At 32.2% G+C, this 20,389-nt stretch overlaps 1 protein-coding gene across 1 annotated transcript in view; it reads left to right on the top strand.

The window, feature by feature from the left end:
• The window catches only part of LOC147078890 (RYamide receptor-like), a 206,290-nt gene extending 188,672 nt beyond the window's left edge, over window positions 1-17,618 (top strand). Inside the window, exons 3-5 of the mRNA XM_085955336.1 lie at window positions 7,599-7,667; window positions 14,550-14,581; window positions 17,492-17,618. Of these exons, the coding sequence (XP_085811462.1) occupies window positions 7,599-7,667; window positions 14,550-14,581; window positions 17,492-17,618 (228 nt within the window). The remainder of the gene's footprint in view (window positions 1-7,598; window positions 7,668-14,549; window positions 14,582-17,491) is intronic.
• Window positions 17,619-20,389: the final 2,771 nt, after the last annotated feature.

The raw sequence follows: 20,389 nt of genomic DNA, 5'->3' as shown, positions 1-20,389 counted from the left end.
TTTTTAATAAAAAATAGCTACATTAGAAATAAACTGAGTTTGAATGAAGTTTGATGTATACCCATGTGTAGGTTGCCGATTCATTTTATCTTTTCACATAAATTATTAAAAATAGAAAGATTGGAAAAAAACAATGCTTCGCACTATTAACAAAGTAATTCCACCATGCTATCATACGTTTTACGGCAGTTTCATATTTGGCTGACTAATTAGATTTATGAAGCGGAAAGGCCATAAATACACCATGATTTGCTTTACTATTTTAAATCTCGCTTACCCATCCATTAAGTCTTTACTATCAGAAACAGCAATCTCATATCAAATTCACATTATTATTTATATTACAATATTATTTACTTCATTAAACTTGTGTATTTCCAAGATTGAACGTATACAATATTAACAATAAATGTCTTGAATAGTATAAATTATACTAGATTTATTTTTGACCGATTTTATCAATGTTATTTGTAAATATAAAAATTTTATATTAACAATGGAAAAAAATGCCAATCCCGGGACCAGTCTCGGGATCCCGGGATTGTCAAATTGTAATCCCGAAATCCTGGGATCAGAATTTTGGCTCGGGATTGGATTCCCTAGTCACCACAATGTACCAATTTACAATATTCTATTGAATGAAAATTGTCCCATTATTTTTTCAAGACATTTCCAATCAATCTAACAAAACTATTAAAGTATTTTAATTAAAATGTATGTGCTAATTATATGTGTTTCTACTGATAGCAAAAACTGTTTAATATAATATATAACGTTGAATAACTACACTTTAACAGTATTAACTAAATAAAAATATAACATGCGCATTCTTCTACTTAAAAATAATAAACAATGACACTATCTTGATTTAGTTGTTATTCTATTAATAAACTGTTCCCACATATTTTCCTATTACAGTATAAAATGTAATATAAAAAATAGTCACGAATGTTACATTAAATTATTAATGTAAAATATCAAGATAACTACATAACTACAGTTATTAACAAATTGGACATTTGCAGTACTTCATTTTCATATCTACAATATAGCAAGGGGAAAATTTGTAAATTTTCCACATAAATAGATTATCTACGAGGGTGGGTCAATAATTCCTTAGAAAAAAGCATTAAAACAGGTTTTATTTTTGTATTTTTTTTTATTTCTCAACATAATTTCCTTGGAGCTCAATAGACTTGGTTAGACGTTTCTCAATTTTTTTTAAACCGTCAGAAAAATAAGTTTTCGGAAGGTCCTCAAAATAAGCATTTGTCCGATCGATGACTTCTTCATTTGAAAAAAAACGTTGTCCACTTAGCCATTTTTTTAAGTTTGGGTAAAGGAAAAAGTCACTGGGGGCTAAATCTGGCGAATACGGTGGGTGGTCGACCAATTCGAACTTCAATTCTTCAATTTTAGCCATTGATCGTAAACATGTGTGAACACGGGCATTGTCCTGATGAAAGAAGATTTTTTTCCTGTTTAAATGAGGCCGTTTTTCTTCAATTTTGTTTTTTAGCTGGTCCAATAAAGATGCATAATAATCCCCTGTTATTGTTTTTTCTTTTTCCAAATAGTCAACGAAAATAATTTCGCGCGCATCCCAAAATACAGTAGCCATAACCTTACCAGCTGATTTTACGGTTTTCGCCTTCTTTGGACATGGTTTGCCTTCACAATCCACTGCTTTGACTGTTCGCTCGGGAGTATAGTGGTGTATCCATGTTTCATCTACAGTCACAAAGCGACGAAAAGATTCATCCGGATTGCGTTGCATGAGCGACAAAAGGGCTTTAGAGGCCACCACCCTATTGCGTTTATTGTCGACTGTGAGCAAACGCGGCACCCATCTTGCAGAAATATTTTTCATGCCCAATTTGTCATGTAAAATAGAAATGACGCTACCTTTTGAGATCCCTGTAACCTCAATTATCTCACTCAACCTTAATCTTCGGTCACTTAACACCATATCGTGGATTTTATTGATCATTTCTGGTGTAGTCACCTCTACAGGACGTCCTGAGCGTGGTTTATCCTTTGTTGATGTACGACCACGTTTAAATTCATTTAACCAGTTATAAATAGTTGCAAGTGAAGGAGCAGATAAATGCCGTGAACTAAATCCAACTAATTTTTTATTTCCTTTGCTGTTAACCCTTTTATATTAAAATGTTTAATAACAGCTCTAAACTCAATTTTCTCCATTTTCCATTTTTCCATTTTCCACAAGCAATTTTTTTTTTAAATGTACGAGAAACACACAACAACCCGACCAATCTGATTGAAACTTCGCAGCATACTGAATCGGTAGTGCCGCTGCATGAAAACAAACCGCTTGCAGTACTAGTCGCGCCACCTGTCGGCTTTTCTAAGGACTTATTGACCCACCCTCGTATAACACGAGTAAAAAATGTAGTATTTTTAAATTGTAATGTTTATTTCGTCACTCTTCTGGCAGAAGACACTAATTCGAAAAAATTACATATTGAGTTAATTATACCAAAATGTTCCTTATTTCAAACTTTACCGTCTGGAAACGTTCTTAATAAATAAACAGTCTTTATTTTAAAGTCATCCTTTTTACGATTACTTAATAAAGATAGACCATTTCAAACATTTTTACAACTTCAAAGTCAAATTACTCAAAACTAGTATTCTCCAGTTAGTGTGTTCTGCCAGAACAGAGACGATTTAATTTCGTCAAATTAACTATCATAATAAAATAAACTTTTAAGTAAATTACCGTATCATAAGCGATTCACAATAATATAAATCTTCACATAGTGGAAGTTGTATTAATAGATTTCTGTTTTTACGAGAAGTGTATGTGTAAGCCACTTTTTCAACCTATCAGGTCCTTCTTCTGGGTTCAAATACATACTAAAGTAAACAATATAATATTGCGAATTTTCCAGGAAAGCAATTATCACTCAAGACCCAAGACTTTATAAGCCCACAAGTTGTCACTAGGCCATCGTGGACATTATATACCTACATAATTATTAATTTTCGGTTATATTATTGTTGAGTCACTACTGTGGTATTCGATGTGTGGGTTGAGGATGATGATAATGAAGTCTACGATGTAGCAGGGTGAGATTTATTAGCAGCGTATCGGTACAATAGTATATTATACAATGATAGTACATATAATCTACTGAGATAGTTACGAGCAAGGTACTTGGATTCGAGTGACATTTAGATAAATTATTCTTCGTTATTTATACAATAAAAAGTAATACATTAACATTTAATTCTGGTACATAAACATATTGGACTAATTATAGAGTCAGCCTTTTAAATCGAGTAGCGAAATGAAATATTATTTATTATTACAGTCGTAAGAAAATATGATACCATGAAAAATGATTATTCGGCTAATACACCGTAATGATATAATGTGCTGTGATATGATGTAATAATATACCGTATCTAATATCGTCAATCAACTTGCTGATATAACTAAGAGTTGTTTGCTGGAAATTGATTCGCTGGGAATATATAATTGCAGAATAATTTGATACGTTAAACAATAGATATTTGATCGCTATTATACTACAGCTACATTATTTTTTAAAGAATTATTATTTATTGAAAATTTGTTTCAATGATAAAAAACTGTCAAGGATTTATATTTCCTGGTTAAAACTGAAAAAATCAGCGAAGCTATTCTATACACAAGGCAGCTATTGATGGTAGTTTATCATATTTATGTAATGATTTGGTTAATTTTTACAATAAGTTAACTGTCTAAACTGTCAAAAAGTACATTATTTCAACAGCCCTTCTCTTGGCTGTGTTAACTTTTAGAGCGAGATAGACAGATTTCACAGTTTAGACAGCAGACTTATTGTAACAATTGTAGTACCTCAATACATGCTTATGATAAAGTGATAAAGTTTATCACTTCAGCAGTCAATAGCCGTTTTGTGAATAGAATAGACCCACAGGTATGCTGATGAGTCTCATATAAAGAAATTTAAATCGGATTTCAAAAATTAAATTACAAAACTTTGACACCTAATAATTTTTGGCATCTTGTCGTATTATAATTTGCTCATTTTTATATATATACTTTATTTTAAAAAATAATAGTTTATTTAGGTACATTAATTTAATTATGCATTGATTAACAACTATAAAATTTCAGACTAGCCACTTTCTAATCTTTCAAAATGATGACTTTACACTAAATTAAGCCACAAATCCTAATTACAGTAGTAAATTACTCCATAGTAAAATGCAATCTAGATAGAATCACAATATAAAATAATATATTGTAACCTCACCGATAATCAAATTTAAAACCATTCGTATGATAAGTATACGTGGGATAATCCAAGCTTCTTCTTCAATCTTCAAGTAAATGTTCTCAATTTATCATTAAATCTTTTTAACCTTTCAGACAAATTCAGACCTTTATTTGTATGGCTCTGTTGATCTCACAGTGAGACAGTATTATCACCTTTCGGGAGTAGGCTCGAGGGATTTTCGAGACTATATAGAGAGTGCCTAAGGGCAATCTTATCGAAGTCCTTCACCACAAACAGAGTACACTAGGTGCCCACTTATTTTGTTCATTCGTTTGGTTGGTGAATAATTAAACAAAAGTTCTTCCCCACGCACTACTTAACTTTATTTATCCTGATAAAGCGATAAAATAAAACAATCGCATTCTAGGCATATTAAATTCAAATTCTGCTAACTCAATTTTACTGTTTTTGAATTCAAAGTAAAATCTTCATTTGTGTAAACTATTCAAATTATTGTTTTGTTTTCTCTTCCAATTTTTCTATTTATGTATGTTTCTGAGGTTTTATTTACAAATATATATATTATATAATATTAATACTATCGACTGAAGGTACTTGATGGAATTTGAATTTAAATTTTAATGGATTCAAGCTCTGTACTATTCCATTTAAGTCGTTTTTTGCGATCCGGGTTTCGCCTTTCGAGAAGAGTAATGATCTATTATTAGGTTTTGACGAATTAATATAATGTGCTATCGATTGTATTGTTATTAATAAGATAGGGTATTAATTAGGTTTTTTACTGACACTTCAACTATTCATAATTTGTTTATTGTATTTTTGTGACCTTTAATTTGATAGGTAGGTAATGGTGTTTTTACCTACTTTATTGTATTGATTTATTATATAAGCTATAGTTAAAAGTGTTCGTTGTCAGTGTGTGTTTACCTTTGGTGATTGTAGTTTCAGTGTGTGTTTGGACGCCTGAAGATGCCGAAAGGCGAAACCCGCGTCGCAAAAAACGACTTAAATGGAATAGTACAGAGCTTGAATTCATTATAATATATAATACTAGCTGACCCAGCAAACGTTGTTCTGCCATATAAATTATTTCTAGTGAATATTTTGGTTGTTAAATAAAAAATAACGAAAGTATCGTAAATGTGTGGGGATGGGATATATGACAGAAAGAGGAATAGAGCGCTGTAGACGATGCCCGCCGATAAAAACAAAAAAACATCAACCATTCATTTTCTCAATTCAAAATGAGTAATGATGTTCATAATGAATGAATTACCTGTGACAGGATCTCATTGTTTAATGTTTATGCAATATCCGTCTTGTCCCTTCCAGAAAATAAGCGGATATTGGAGAGCGTCGTATGAACGGTGTGTGTCAGCGATGAACTCCAGATTATTGTTTCTTCATCGAATCACGATTTCTCGCGTCGATGTGCGGTCGTCAACCATGATTCTAGCAATGTCGTCAACAACAGGCGCATTGAATCGACGCACACCAGCTGGTGTTTTATCACGATTGATGACAACAGCGTGATTGTCACTTTGAAATTCGTGCATATGTGCTTTGAAGAATTTCAATAATTCATTGTGCTCATTCAACAGGGCGTCCAGTTCGCCGACGATGCGCCTGGCATAAGGCGAATTGAGGCTATTGTAGCCGCAACGTGCATCCACATGATTGGTGTCCTCACCGCCGATGAAGTAGATTTGTAAAAAATTATGTGGTTCGTTTGGCATTGGTAGCAATGAGCCTACTTTGTGGTGTACTTGGCCTTTGATTTTGAACGTAGAATGGAATTGTTGACCATTTGCCGCAGTATTGTGAACTATTTCTGTTGCTCCGAACGAAGTCATTTGGAAGCATGAATTTAATGTGCGAATGTACTTCAAGAACAGGTTTGAATCTAGAACCGTGCCGATGAGCAAGCCGTTCAATGGTTCTGGTGGTATCTCAATTTCTGGTAGTTGCACTTTTCCTGATGCGCAACACATCCCGGCTGACTCATGTTTGAATTTGAGCGCATGACAATGGGTACATTCTTTGTCCATAGCACCAATCAGCACTTTCGGATGAGCGGAATATTCAATATCTGGCTCGTACTCGAATGCGAGACGAAGGAACGAAGCGGATGTAAATGTTAGATGTACTTGTTGGCGTTGTCGGTCATTTGCTCTGCGTGTGTTAACTACGAACCAGTGCGCTTGGCTCCGTTCCAATTTTCGTTGTTGATTTCGTTCAGCTCGTGCCTATTGTGATTGGGATGCACGCAATTGCGACATGCTTACATGCACGTTTTTGTTATTTTGTTGGAATTGTTCGTCTGTTCTTTCTGCTCTACTATTTTGCATTTTTGTTGCTTTATTCGTTCGACGGCCCAAATGGCTCCCCTTGCATCTTGCTGGCATTGTGCACTGTAATACATGCACATAAAAATAGATAAATTAAAATAAATCCTACAAAATTTTGCACGCACTGCGTTGTGATATGCCGAATGAAATGTCAAAATGATGCGACGCTTCTCTTGAATTCTTCTCGGACGTAGCGCCATCTGTCATTCAACAACATAAATAATTTCGTTCTGTTTGAAATACGAACGACGGTTAAATTTGTTCATACAAAAATAATAAAATCGCGATTAAAAAATGGGAGGGTAGGGGTAGGAGGGTGAAAATTTGGGGTTATAAGTATTTTTTTATTTCAAATAATAAAAAAAATACAAAAAAAAAATTGTCAAAAAAGTAAAAGAAAATTTTTCTGGATAGAGATACCCTAATCACCTAGCGGTATGAAATATACTTGTTGACCTATTCTCATATTTAAAAAATATACATAAAAAAAATCATAAAAATCGGTCGAGCCATTTCGGAGGAGTTCGACCACAAACATCGTGACACGAGATTTTTATATATATAGAGATATAGTTGGAGGTACTATGATGTGGTGGTAGATGAAAGGCCGTTATTGTTTGGTTGTTGAGACGAGAGTTTATTGGTTGATACAAGAATACACTGAATACAATAATAAGAATGATGACGTGAGATTATAATCGCGAGGTAATGATGCACTAATGAGATTGATGTGATCAAGAGACTAATATACACATTTTAGGACATTCCCAGAGGATGCCACATGGACTATCTATATATATAGTGTATACGGCGGAGCTACGGGACGCAGTAAGGTATCCATATGCTTCAGCTAAGGGGAGCACATGGCCGATTAATATTGTTTGCCATATAATAGAGGTTCAATAATACTCGTAATAATGAATTGGTGTTAGTAAATAGTCACAACTGTAATGAATTGTATTGTCTTTTGTTTCAGATGATCAAGATGATGGTCACCGTTGTTATTGTCTTTACTGTCTGTTGGCTTCCACTCAACATACTAATTGTAAGTCAAATTAAATATTTCCATTATTGATTAGTTTTACTGTCAAGTTAAGATGTCAGTACTTTCTTACGAAGTGCTTCACGGAAAACAACCACTACTTTAAAAAATTGCTACGATCGTATTTTTCTTTCGTTCCGCCGCCCCTAAGCAACGCATAATATGCCTACCACCTCGTATATAATAGGGATTTCAATACCGGATTTCAAAACCGGAAAAAAACGTTCATTTGTACAACGTAGTTATTAGTAATTTTGAACATCTAGGCTTTGAGAAAAACACATAAATTGTATGTCCTCACCAAAAATCGAACCCAGAACTCTCGGGTAGAAGGCCAGTGCCTTATGCACTGCACCACGAGAGCCGCCGATATATTCGGTATTGAAAGTGGAAAAATAATGTATTAATTAACATAAAAAGTTTAACATGAATCTATTTATATTTTACACCTTCACTCTGTGGAGGCCCATATGATTCTATTAGGATCGGACATGGTCGAAGAGGAAGAAGATTTCTATTGGGTTACGCGATGTTTGGTTTACTTCCGTTGCGCTTCAATGCCCTTCGAGATCGGCAATGATACGTGCGATAAAATATTATTATTTTAAAAAGTTTTATATATATATTATATTGATAGATATTTCTGTTATCATATATTTCATATATTATAATTTTTGAGACTTTCACGGTTATTTTTCATCGTAATAGATTCTTGCGTTTTGATCGCGTGTACTTTTTCTTTCTTACTCTTTCTTTCCTTGATGTTTCAGGCTCGTGTCAAAGGCTATTATCAAGAGATATGTGTTACGATGAAGTGTAGTGTAGGTATATGAATGCAAATGTCGCTCTAAGAATGCCAAAAGGAATCCGATTATCTAAGAAGTCAGAGTAATGTGTCAATCGTTACGACTAGAGATACCGGATCGGATATTGGATAGTGCCGGAAGCCATGATATTTTTAACCGTAACCCATCATTCAGGGTTTCTATGTATTTCGATGGCCTCCTTTCGATGGCTTTTCGCTTGAAACGTCGAGGGAAGAAGGAAGAAGTTCACGCGGCGGAAACCCAAGTATATACGAGTATTATTACGATATTTCATATATTTCACGAATACCGGTATTAACCCAATGCTTACGGGCCGCACAAAATTGTATTTTTGCTAATTGCTTTTCAAATGCAAATTAACACGTTAATTAAAAAGGCCCGTAAGCATTGGGTTTAGCAGTATTCAATAGGAAATACCGAAATACCGGTATTTGTATTTTCATTCGGTATTGCAATCCCTACACGTAACTTCACTGACTCTAGCAAATATTTTTTTCTTTTTTCAAAAAGATTTTTTCTATTTTATCTATATCCAATTATTATTAATTATTATTTTTTCTATTTCTAATATTTCTATTTCTATTTCTTTTTTCTCATAAGTGTTTTCAAAATGATGTCAATTCAATAATCAAAATATTACATTTTTAAATCTTGTGAATTATTCGTTGAATAAACAAATAGTTAAATAAAAATTATTAGCAAGTTCAAGTAAGCAACAACAAAATCTCTTGGAGTGATCCATCACGTCGGTTAGTAATTAAAGTAATACTTACTTTGATTTAAAAAACAAAAGCTAATCACCAATAGTAACTCAATTTGGAAAGCGCTTCAGAGTTCAGAGCGCTTCAAATTTGTCGCTATTAAATATGGCGCCTATAGCATAGTAGCCTATGTGCATGGGCGCGAAATCCGAGAGATGCAGGTTCAATTCCTGCTGGGTGTCTTACTTTTTTTAAAAAGAATTTTTCTATTTCTTCAGAAATGTTTTCAAAATTATGTATGTTAAATAAGTCTGAATAAAATCAAAATAAAAATAAGTATTGTAGGAACCAGCAATGAGAAATAATCACTTTGCGCTAATTCAATCAATTAGTAAGCCTTTGTCTCGGTTTTTCAGTTTTCGTTTTCAGGCTTCATCTCCACACAAGAAGGTTTTTTTTTCAATATCTTTCTATCTACAATGTGATTTGTCACATTGGAAACAGCGCCAAAAATCACATTAGTTTTAGAATTTAATCGTATTGACGGAAATAATACTCTTTAATGGAGAATTTGTTTTATTTTTGGAATTCAGAGCCATTAATCACGTTTAGAGTGCAGAGCGTATACAATGATAAGTACTTAACTTTTTTGTATTTCTCGAGGCCTGAGTACTATCTGCGTAATAATATTACAGCTTTGGAAAGCATCTTTATACGTAGATAGTATAAAAATAATGTACAATATTACTGGTTGGTTTATTTTGTATAATACCGAGTATCAAATATACTTTTCCTAATTTAAAAACACCTTAGAGAAATATATTACCCCTAGAAAAAGTATTTTTGACAAAATAATATTATACACAGTGGGATTAAAAACACGCGTAAAATTAATGTTATTTAGAAAGCGCTTCAGAAAGAATTGTAAAAACTACCAGTTAATTAAGTCACCTGCGCTTTGCAGATGATATTGTTATACACTCACAAGACCCGAAAGACCTACAAGAACTCGCGGATGTCAGCCAAACGGTCGGCCGAAAGAAAATGTCTCAAAGACAAAAGTGATGAGGAACTGTTTTTCGGACCCTGCGATTATCTGTATTAATGGCACCCAACTCGAGCAAGTCAGCAGCTACGGACAGCAGGTGCCCATAGACGGAAGCATGCACGATGAAATTGTTCGAAGAACAAAGCTGGAATGGAGTGCTTTCGGACGCCTGAATGGTATCTTCAAGAATGACCTACTATTATGTCTTAAGCGTAAGGTGTTCAACCAATGTGTGCTACCCGTGCTCACGTATGGCTGCGAGACGTGAACCATCAACACGAGAGATGTTCAAAAGTTAAGAGTCGCATAGAGGCATGGAGAGGTGTATGTTGGGCATCACGCGAAAGGACCGTGAGAGAAACGAATGGGTTAGGAAGCAGACAGGAGTACGCGATGTAATAGACGTTGCCAAACAGCTGAAATGGAGATGGGCGGGGCACATTGCTCGCCGAAAGGACGGCCGCTGGACAAATGCCGTCATCCAGTGGTACCCAAGGGGTACGAAACGGCCACAGGGTCGCCCTAAAAGCCGCTGGATTGACGAACTGGTAAAGTTCGCCGGAAATACGTGGCAGCGAAAGGCACAGGACCGAGAGAGTTGGAAGAAGCTTGGGGAGGCCTTCATCCAGCAGTGGATTGATCCCAGCTGGTGATGATGATCACATATCGACTGCTCAATCTGCAAACCGGCTAACTCCATTTGGGCAAATGGTTCAGGAAGGAGAAAAAACTTAATAATTCATCTATCGAGCAGAATTTAATAATTCCACTTGGAAATTTTTTTTTATATAATAAGTTGCACTATGAACTACACTGTTTTAACTTCCTTTTTATTTATAGAAAGAAAAATTCTATAAAGAGCTGAGTTCTTCCATTTACGATGTTGTAAATTTGGCACCTGTAGTTGGCTGTTTTGTGTACAGAATGATAACGCATTTATTTATAGGCTTATGAGTTTGAAATTTTGTGTGAGCATAGAAAACATGCTTATTTTTGGTCAAAAGTGCTGTTAGCTGGTTTCCATATTAGGCAGTCAATATGACGCACACAGCTTAGTTGGTAAACCCCAGAGGCGTGGGTTCAAATCCCACTGGGCATTGTATTTTTGGTAAAAACATTTTTTTATTGAGTATAATAATTTTCTAAGGTATTTTAAAATTATGAATATTCAATAATTCTTTTAAATGAAATTGCTCCAAAATTAAATTTATTTTTATTTATACTCCAAAATTGAAAATAGGTTTTTGATGACATAGTTTCCAATCATTAGAAAAGACACTCAGACACTCGTTTTCAATGAATGGTTATAAATTACAATACGATGATATAGAAGAGATTTCCAGCAATATTTTAACAGTGATGGACGAATATTATCTGGTAATACAATTTTGATCTGCCTACTAATTCTGAAAATTGATTTTAAAATATTTTATAATAAAATTTGTACGAGTAATTATAAATAAATATTCAGATGGCTTAAATGAATAATATATAAATATCAAATGTACAATATTTTTTCAGTTCAAGAAAAATAAATTTACGTAATATTATTTTTCCCCTTAAATATGAACTTAGATATTATGTAAATCGTATATTATTTTAAAATTTAACCGATATTTTTATAAGGGTATACGTACTTATGTTTTATTGAAAAGTTTTTTAGAATAACACGTGTCTATAATTTTACATGTTATGTTTTTTTGTGTAATCGTTTGTTTTCCGTAAAATTTTGATGTTGTTTGAAGTTATATGATTAACATTAAAATAATAAGTTCCAGTAATAACTCAGTTGCTGTTATTATAAATGAAATGAATTGAGAGAAAAGTTACAAGTACCTAAATATCTCTTTTTTGATAACCCTATATTATTATATAGGAATACTTTGTAATCCTTAAATTATCGATAACTTGTTAGCGATAACAATTGTTTTAAATACCCACATTAAAACATAATATTGTAAAAACCTTTATACAACGTAGGTGTTTTTATCATATGCTCGATTTGGTTTAAATACGTAAATAACAATAATTTCAAAATATACACATATTTAGCTTTGAGATAAATATAATAATTAATTACAAGATAAAAAGAACTTTTTATATACCACGTTTTTAAATTTTCTGTTGAATCCTATTATAAACTTGACAATTTTATGTATTAATAAAAACTTTTTATTGTACTTGATAGAAATACTGAATAAATATTATAGAATACAGAAATGTCATTTTGATATCTCATATTGACCCACTTAGCAACCAATAATAGTGAGAAGTAAATATTACTTTTAACGATTTTTTTCTGAAACGTACAAAACAGAATTAACTGAAAATGAATTTAATTCTATTTAAAGATAGCCAAAAGTATTAAAATAATACATTGTTCTAAAAGTTTCAAATGTCTAGCTAGTCGGGAAGTTGGTTAAAAATCTTGGACAAACAAGAAAAAATCTGTACCCGACAAACAAGAATACGAGCTAACAAAAACGTGGTAAAATACATTAAAACTATGAAACATATTTTTTTCCTTAGTATAAGATACTTAATAAAGTAAATTTCGATGATACCTAAACATAACCATGAAATAAAATTATGTCATAATAAAATGGGATCATTTAACGATTTTGTATTTTATAACGTTAAAAAAAATATTTACAGTATCAATAAATTGTCTCAAGTTGCAGGCTTCGTTTTTTTTGCTAAGTGCCTTTAGTAGACTAAGTTATTAAAAATACTTTGACCACGTTGATTTTTTTATTTTTAAATACTTACATCAAACCCTTACTCTTGCTTGATCCTCTGTCGTCCATTCGAAAATAACTTTGTCATAAGGCCCCGTTTTCTAGATTACGTTTACGTTTACTTGAATGGTTTGAAAGTAGGTTTTTAATAAAGATTAATAATATGAAAGCATACAAAGTAGACTGCCTATTTGGGACACCATCTAATTAATATACGTAAATATGGGCCTACCTATTTTTTTAATATCATAATTCTAGTTATACTGTTCGGTCCTGGTAATTACGTACCTAAGTATACAGCCTTAATTCCTGCTTACGTTTACGTGATCACGTAGTTCAAAGAACAGTAATTAACGCACCGTACTTTCATGAGACGTAAATTGATCTTACCCCGGCTTAATTTTTGAGGTTTACCTTCATTAGGCAAACTCGCATTTTACGCCACATTCTAAAAATGACGACGTGACATGAAAAGAATAATTATTTTACTAGGACAAAAAAATGTATACACAAGAAATCCTGTTATGTACCTACATTATTTTTTTTCATTAGAGTAATGAAATTTGGTTGTAAAATAAACACGATACCTTGACAATATTTCAGTAAAGAAGGTCAAAGTGAACATCTGAAAGCCTGCAAACATCAACAATATTATTTTTTAAGAAATTTCAGTCTTATAATTATTGGAATTTCTGGGATTCTTATAAAAACAAAAAACATAGTCAATTTAGTACTATTGTAGTAAGGGAGTGTGATTATGGGTGAACGGAAGGGCTTTAATGCGTGATAAAGTAGCCCAAATTTTATTATCCCTTAACAAACAAAAATACAAATTCAATTACAGATCGTACAACGAGAAGTTTGCAAATAATATTTACAAAGATTGTGTTTGCAATGAAAATTATTTTACGTCGAAGCGAGAAGCGTGTAATTAGTTTGAATGATTTGAAGGTACTAGATACTGTTGTATTGTGACATTGGTTCTTATAGCAAAAGTAGACAAAGGAATATCAGCTACGGCGTGAGTTGACTGACCGTTGTTTGTTCCCACACCGTGGATTATTTCTTAGAAACTTGTCTGCGAAATTTGACTATGACACAAATGTTATCAATTAAATAATGGATTTCTCACTACGATGTAGCAGAAATGCACCATTTACCTGTTAATTCTTGTAATACAACAGATGAAACCTGACACGTAAGCATTCCTTCGGACTGCGGGAAATGCTTATACGTCGGTTCGCACGAACGAGTTTACTGATCGTAAAAAATTATATTGCTGTAAATTTTGGTTTGAAATCACTTTAAGATTAGTTATATGATGTACATATTTCTAAGTTTTTTAACTATGACTTAAATGCTATTGACACGTTGCTCGTTGTCTGCGGAATCTCCTTCCACCCTCACTATAACTTTGACCAGCCTACCCTGTGTGTATGTACGAAGAGCACCAAAAATATATATTTTGCCTATTGTAAATTACACAATAATAATTCCTTACGCCTGAATCTGACAAAGGATATGGATCTTAACTTTAAATGAAAAATAAAAATTATTAACTGGCAGTTCAGAAGACATACAAAAATTCTGACTATACTTCAGAATATATAAATAAAAGGGACTCTCTTGTATGGGTTGTCAAAAGTGGGTTTCGCTAATAAAAAACAAGTATATTTTAAAAGGGCACTAGCAAGTTGTAATTTTGGAGAACACTGCGTTAGTATAATATTTGAACAAGTTTTGGTTGAATACTTAGCACATATTTGGAAAACCATTATATAAAAATATGTTATTTATTGTTGGAGACACTTTTTTGTTGTTGGTATTTGGGTTATCACCGGGTGTTCTTTATCTTCTTTCTTCTTCGAATGAATCAAAAATATTATTATAATGTCGATTCTATGTACAATTGAACTTTGTGACATAAATGTGGGTAATAAATATTATTTTGTTGAAACGTGTTATCTTCGTGAAAACACTGTTGCAAAACGATTTTTATAATGTGATAACATGGAAAATTCTCATAACCTTGTTGAAAAAAAAATCACTACTATACGACCGACCCCAAGTATTAATCTTGGATATATTAATGACCCAATAATTACGCCATCTGAAATGTTTTCCATTAAAAATGACAATCATATGTGTAATCTAAAGCATGGTTTGTAGATAACGTCAGAATTACTTCGACTTAGACGTTTCCAACGTATGTACTTTCAATGAATAGTGATATTTTCGAAAATCTTATCTATAGTCAATTTTGAATAAAAATAATTAAATTAATAGATAGGTTTACTTATATAATTTTTTATACGCACAGCGAGGCATGGAAAGGTGTATGTTGGGCATCACGCGAAAGGACCGTAAGAGAAACGAATGGGTTAGAAAGTAGACAAGAGTACGCGATGTAATAGACGTTGCCAAACAGCTTAAATGGAGATGGGCGGGGCACATTACTCGCCGAAAGGACGGCCGCTGGACAAATGCCGATATCCAGTGGTACCCAACGGGCACGAAACGGCCACAGGGTCGCCCTAAAAGCCGCTGAATTGACGAACTGGTAAAGTTCGGCGGAAATACATGGCAGCGAACGACACAGGACTGAGATAGTTGGAAAAAAACTTAGGGAGGCCTTCATCCAGCAGTGGATTGACCCCGGCTGATGATGATGATATAATTTTTTGAGAAGACTGTGAGAAAAGCCAAACTTGGCCATAAATACGGTTGATCTTAGTGATGTCACATATTATATTATAACAAACATATACGGATTCACAATTCTTTGCGCTATATTTTGTGTTAAATAACGGAAGCTGTGGGCGGGGATAGATGTACATGAAAAAGAGAGGAGGATCATTACAAAATAATAATACATTTAAATTGTATACTATTCCATTTCAGTCGTTTTTGGCGACCCGAGTTTCGCTTTTCGGCATCTTCAGGCACTGTGTACATTCACAAAAAGGCAAATAAACACTGACTACGAATAGTATTAAATCTCGCCAAAAAAGGACTCAAATAGAATAGTACAAAACTTAAATCCATTAGAATTTAAATTCAAATTCCATCAACTACCATCGGTCGATAGTATTAATGTTAAAATATTATGTGTTATTTTGGAAAACCACGTGCATTTTAATATAATATAATATACAGCTGTGAAATAAAAATATACGTTGTTGTACATACAGTGATAAAATTATAGACCATATTATTATAATAAGTATGTATAATTTACTGAATATTGGAAGTTTTGTAATTAATAGTAATTGAGTTTTGATGCTTAAAAATACCAAATGTTGATTTGATATAAATAAAAAGGAATTCAAGTGAATATATTTGTATTTCCTATATAAATCGACCTTTTTAAAATTAATTTAAAGAATATTAAATTGATTATTAATTCAAACTCCTTGTCTATAAATTGGAAAAAATAATACTCTAAATTTTAATGATAAATGTCATATAAACTTGACTTGACTAGCTTAAACGATCAAAAAAATTGTACTTGATAAAAATACTGAATAATGAAATGTCATTCTATATTGATTTACATAGTAACGCACGTATATATTATTAATAATTTAGTTTCTACGGCCCCCTAGCAAACAATAATGGTATCGAAATAACTTTTCATACAAAACAGAGTTAAATAAAAAAGAATTCAATTCTACTTAAAGATGGTTAAAAGTATTAAAAAAATGCATTAGCATCGTGTTCTGTGTTGATATATTCTAAAAGTTTAAAATGTCTAGCTAGTCGGGAAGTTAGTTAAAAATCGATTGCAAGATTTGTACCGGACAAATAAGAATACAACCTAATAAAAACGTTGTAAAAATGAAACACAACTAAACCTTGCTTTGCAACAGGGTTTTAACTCATACATTTATTTTTTAAATTGAAATTTATTATTTTAGATATGTGTGTTCATATTGACTATACTCTGTCATTACAGTGAAACTTAAAGCTCTATAACTATCATATTCGGTGCGTATACCTTGCGAGGGTTATACTTTTAAGCTTCATTAAGTCTATGCAAGAAAAATATATTTCTGAAAGCTATACTTATATTATTATATTCAATAAAACATTCTTAAATCTTGTGTATTATTTAATAAAACAAAAAAATAGTTACACCACAAAACTTACGTATTGATCAATTTAAATACCCTTTAAAATATTTTTTATTAAATTATATTCATTTGTAAGTTTTAATAAAATTGGTAGATTAAAATAATATATTCGTTGGCAGTACCTAATCCAAATCAAGATACAATAATTATAATGTTAACAAAATTAATATATGTAGTATAAAAATTGTTTACAAACATTTTAACATATCATGTTATTTTATTATTCCGGATGAAAAACAGTGTTTACATATATCTGTATCATGGTCTGAAGTAGGCAGTATTTTTATAGCTTAAAGTCTTACAATGCTTGCTTTCAATTGCAATGTTTTTATTTTACAGCTGTTGTGGAGTATTAACGTAAACGACAATTCATGGGACACATGGGAGCCGTTGCCGTACGTTTGGTTCGTGTTCCACTGGTTGGCCATGTCGCACTCCTGTTACAATCCGATCATCTACTGCTACATGAATGCAAGATTTCGATATGGATTTATACAGGTAACTTAACATTATATTATTATTCAGATAATTAAAAATAATATTACCTATCCCTGCTGAAAAAAAGTAGGTTGTGTAAATTAATCTGAATTTTGTAAAATATCTTTGGTTCGATCAAACTGCTGTAGCTGTCAGTATATTATTGATCAAATACCTATTTTTAATGTATAAAATTATTCGACCGCAATAATAAATTTCCAGGGTCTCATATACCGGTAAAGAACTGTTTACCTGTATCAGCAAATTGATTGGCCCTTTTAATTATTTTTGTAATTAACGTGTTAATTTGCATTTGAAAAGTAATTAGCAAAAACACAATTTTGTGCGGCCCGTAAGCTATGGGTTAAATACGGTATCGCAATAGAAAATTTGTCTAATATCCATTCCTTTAGTATCATATTATATTATTACTGTAATAATAAATAAAATTCACAGCTACTCGTATTTAAACCGCTGACTTGTTCAATATAAATATGTACTAGAATATAATTGTGAGGTATTACTTTCGACTGTATAAATTACGAATAATGATTTATCAAAATGTCACTCGAATATACGTTTCCAGTCTGTTACCATCGCAGTCTCTATATAGCTTCGCCCAACATCTGATTGTACAGAGATGCGGACCTCGGATCCGTACCTATCATAAGTTTAGTATTGTAACATAACTGCTGTAACATACTATTGTACCAACCGGTAAGCCTAATAAAATTCGCTCCTGCATACATCTTCGACTTCTTCATCATCATCCTCAACACCATAACCTACGACACATCGACAACTCCCAAAACGATAACCCACACTGCTTTATAAATCATATTTGTTCACATATTTAACGATATATAGTTTTTTTACAGTGATATTATTCACTATATACCATACCGCAAATCCTGCAACGTTTATCTACAATATTGCAGAAGTTTGACTCAAGTTTGGGATTTTTCGACTTTTTTAATGTTTCGAGATTTGAGATTTCCCAAATTCAAATTTTTTCGATTGTCAATATTACGAGTATGATTAAATTAATAATCTCTTATTCTTGCAGTATTTTTTTTTTAATTTTAGGCTCTTCCAGCCGATAAACTTTTTCATCGGGAAAATTAAGAAGTTCCGCTCAGAATCAATGACGAGAGTTATTTTTAAAAATCCGACGATCAGCAACTTTCTGAAACAAAGAAATGAGAAGTCTCAAAATTTTGAAAAAATAATTTCTTATGATTCGAGATTTATTTGTTCTGATTATTTCTCGAGAATTATAGACACGGAATTTCTCGATCACAACCTCTAACTTGGACGAAATGAAATTTTATACAAAAATGTGTCTATTGTCGAAAACCATGAATGAATTGGTCACATCACTGTGGAGAAAGATTCACTCATAATCTTAAGACTTTCTTAAGACGTGAAATTGTTTCCGTAAATATAATTATTGTTTCTTCATTTAGTTTATATATTTAATAAAAATATATTAATAAAAATATTTATTTATTATAATTCTCAATGTATTATGATATAATTATTAATTAATGTATAAAAATAGTAAAATTATATACCTAGTTACCCTTAGAGATATAAAAAAGTTATTTCGTCAAATTTTTTCAATGATTGGCAATTTTCTAATTAAGTATTATGATATGTACCTAGTGAGTGTGGTGTAATTTATGAATAGATGACATTAGCATTTTTAATATATATCTTTAAGGCATTTTAAAACAATATTACGTAATAATATAATGTTGATTTTAATACTTATCGAGGTCTTCAATTTTAATTCAATTGCGTGTTGTTGAGTAGTAAACAATCTACCGCGCTGGTAAAATGCAGCTTAATGAAATATTAATAATAAACCAAATACAAATGAAAAAGTTGACAATTTGTTTGAACATAAAATAGGCCAGCAAAGCACATCAAAGCTTTTATAAAAAAAACAGTAGACTATTAATAAAAAAAACATGGCCTAGATTTTAATAAAAATGTAATGTCATTGAGTGACTTCGATAAGAGTTGGATTTAATTTTAAATGATCAAGCTTTTAATGACGTGTTGGCTAAAATAGTTTTTTTTTGTATAATAACATTACAATAACATAATTAATACCTGAGATGTAGTGAATGCTTATTTTTAAACAAAAATCAGGACGAATTTAATTTGAATTTAATTTGAGTAGGTTCAACTTTAAAACAATTATAATATAACGAAGTACTGGTGGCGCTTTTGCAGTGGACTGTAAATTGAAGATGCTGGTGATGGATTACAGATCTTGGGGGGGGGGAGTTAAACAGAATGCCAGACACGGACCTTTTATGCTGAGAGGGCTAGCGCGCGCTGGAGCCGGTTCGGTGTTCACGCACTGGTAAACGAACGGTTTGGAATGTCACTCTGACGGTTTCACTTGGTTTTGGGATGAATGATGATGACAAGTTCAGAATGGATGATAGACGCTCAAACTGTATTGGATTTAGCACAACGATCAAACATATGCATTTTGAGTTACTCGGTGGTTAACGACGGCGAAGCTGTAATAAGCCTGCAACCCGAGCGCTTTTTGTATGTCACTCGAGCTAACTTTTGAATCAGTCTGTATAATTGAATTTATCAATAAACAGTGGTTTAACGGTAACAGGCCTACACATACACTGTAACTGCGTTTTTTAGTTGTACCTAAGTGTATCTTTACTATTTATTAAAAAATATTTTTGTTATATATTTAAGTATAATATTTAAGTTATTAATCAATTAAAAACTTTTAAAAGTAACGCACTACCAGAACGGTAATATCT

The sequence above is a fragment of the Rhyacophila brunnea genome, unplaced genomic scaffold (genome assembly GCF_057557595.1).
Source record: "Rhyacophila brunnea isolate RB1 unplaced genomic scaffold, BYU_Rbru_1.0 scaffold_10, whole genome shotgun sequence".
In the NCBI taxonomy this organism is placed as follows: Eukaryota; Metazoa; Arthropoda; class Insecta; order Trichoptera; family Rhyacophilidae; genus Rhyacophila; species Rhyacophila brunnea.
This window is presented reverse-complemented; position numbering and strand designations above follow the sequence as displayed.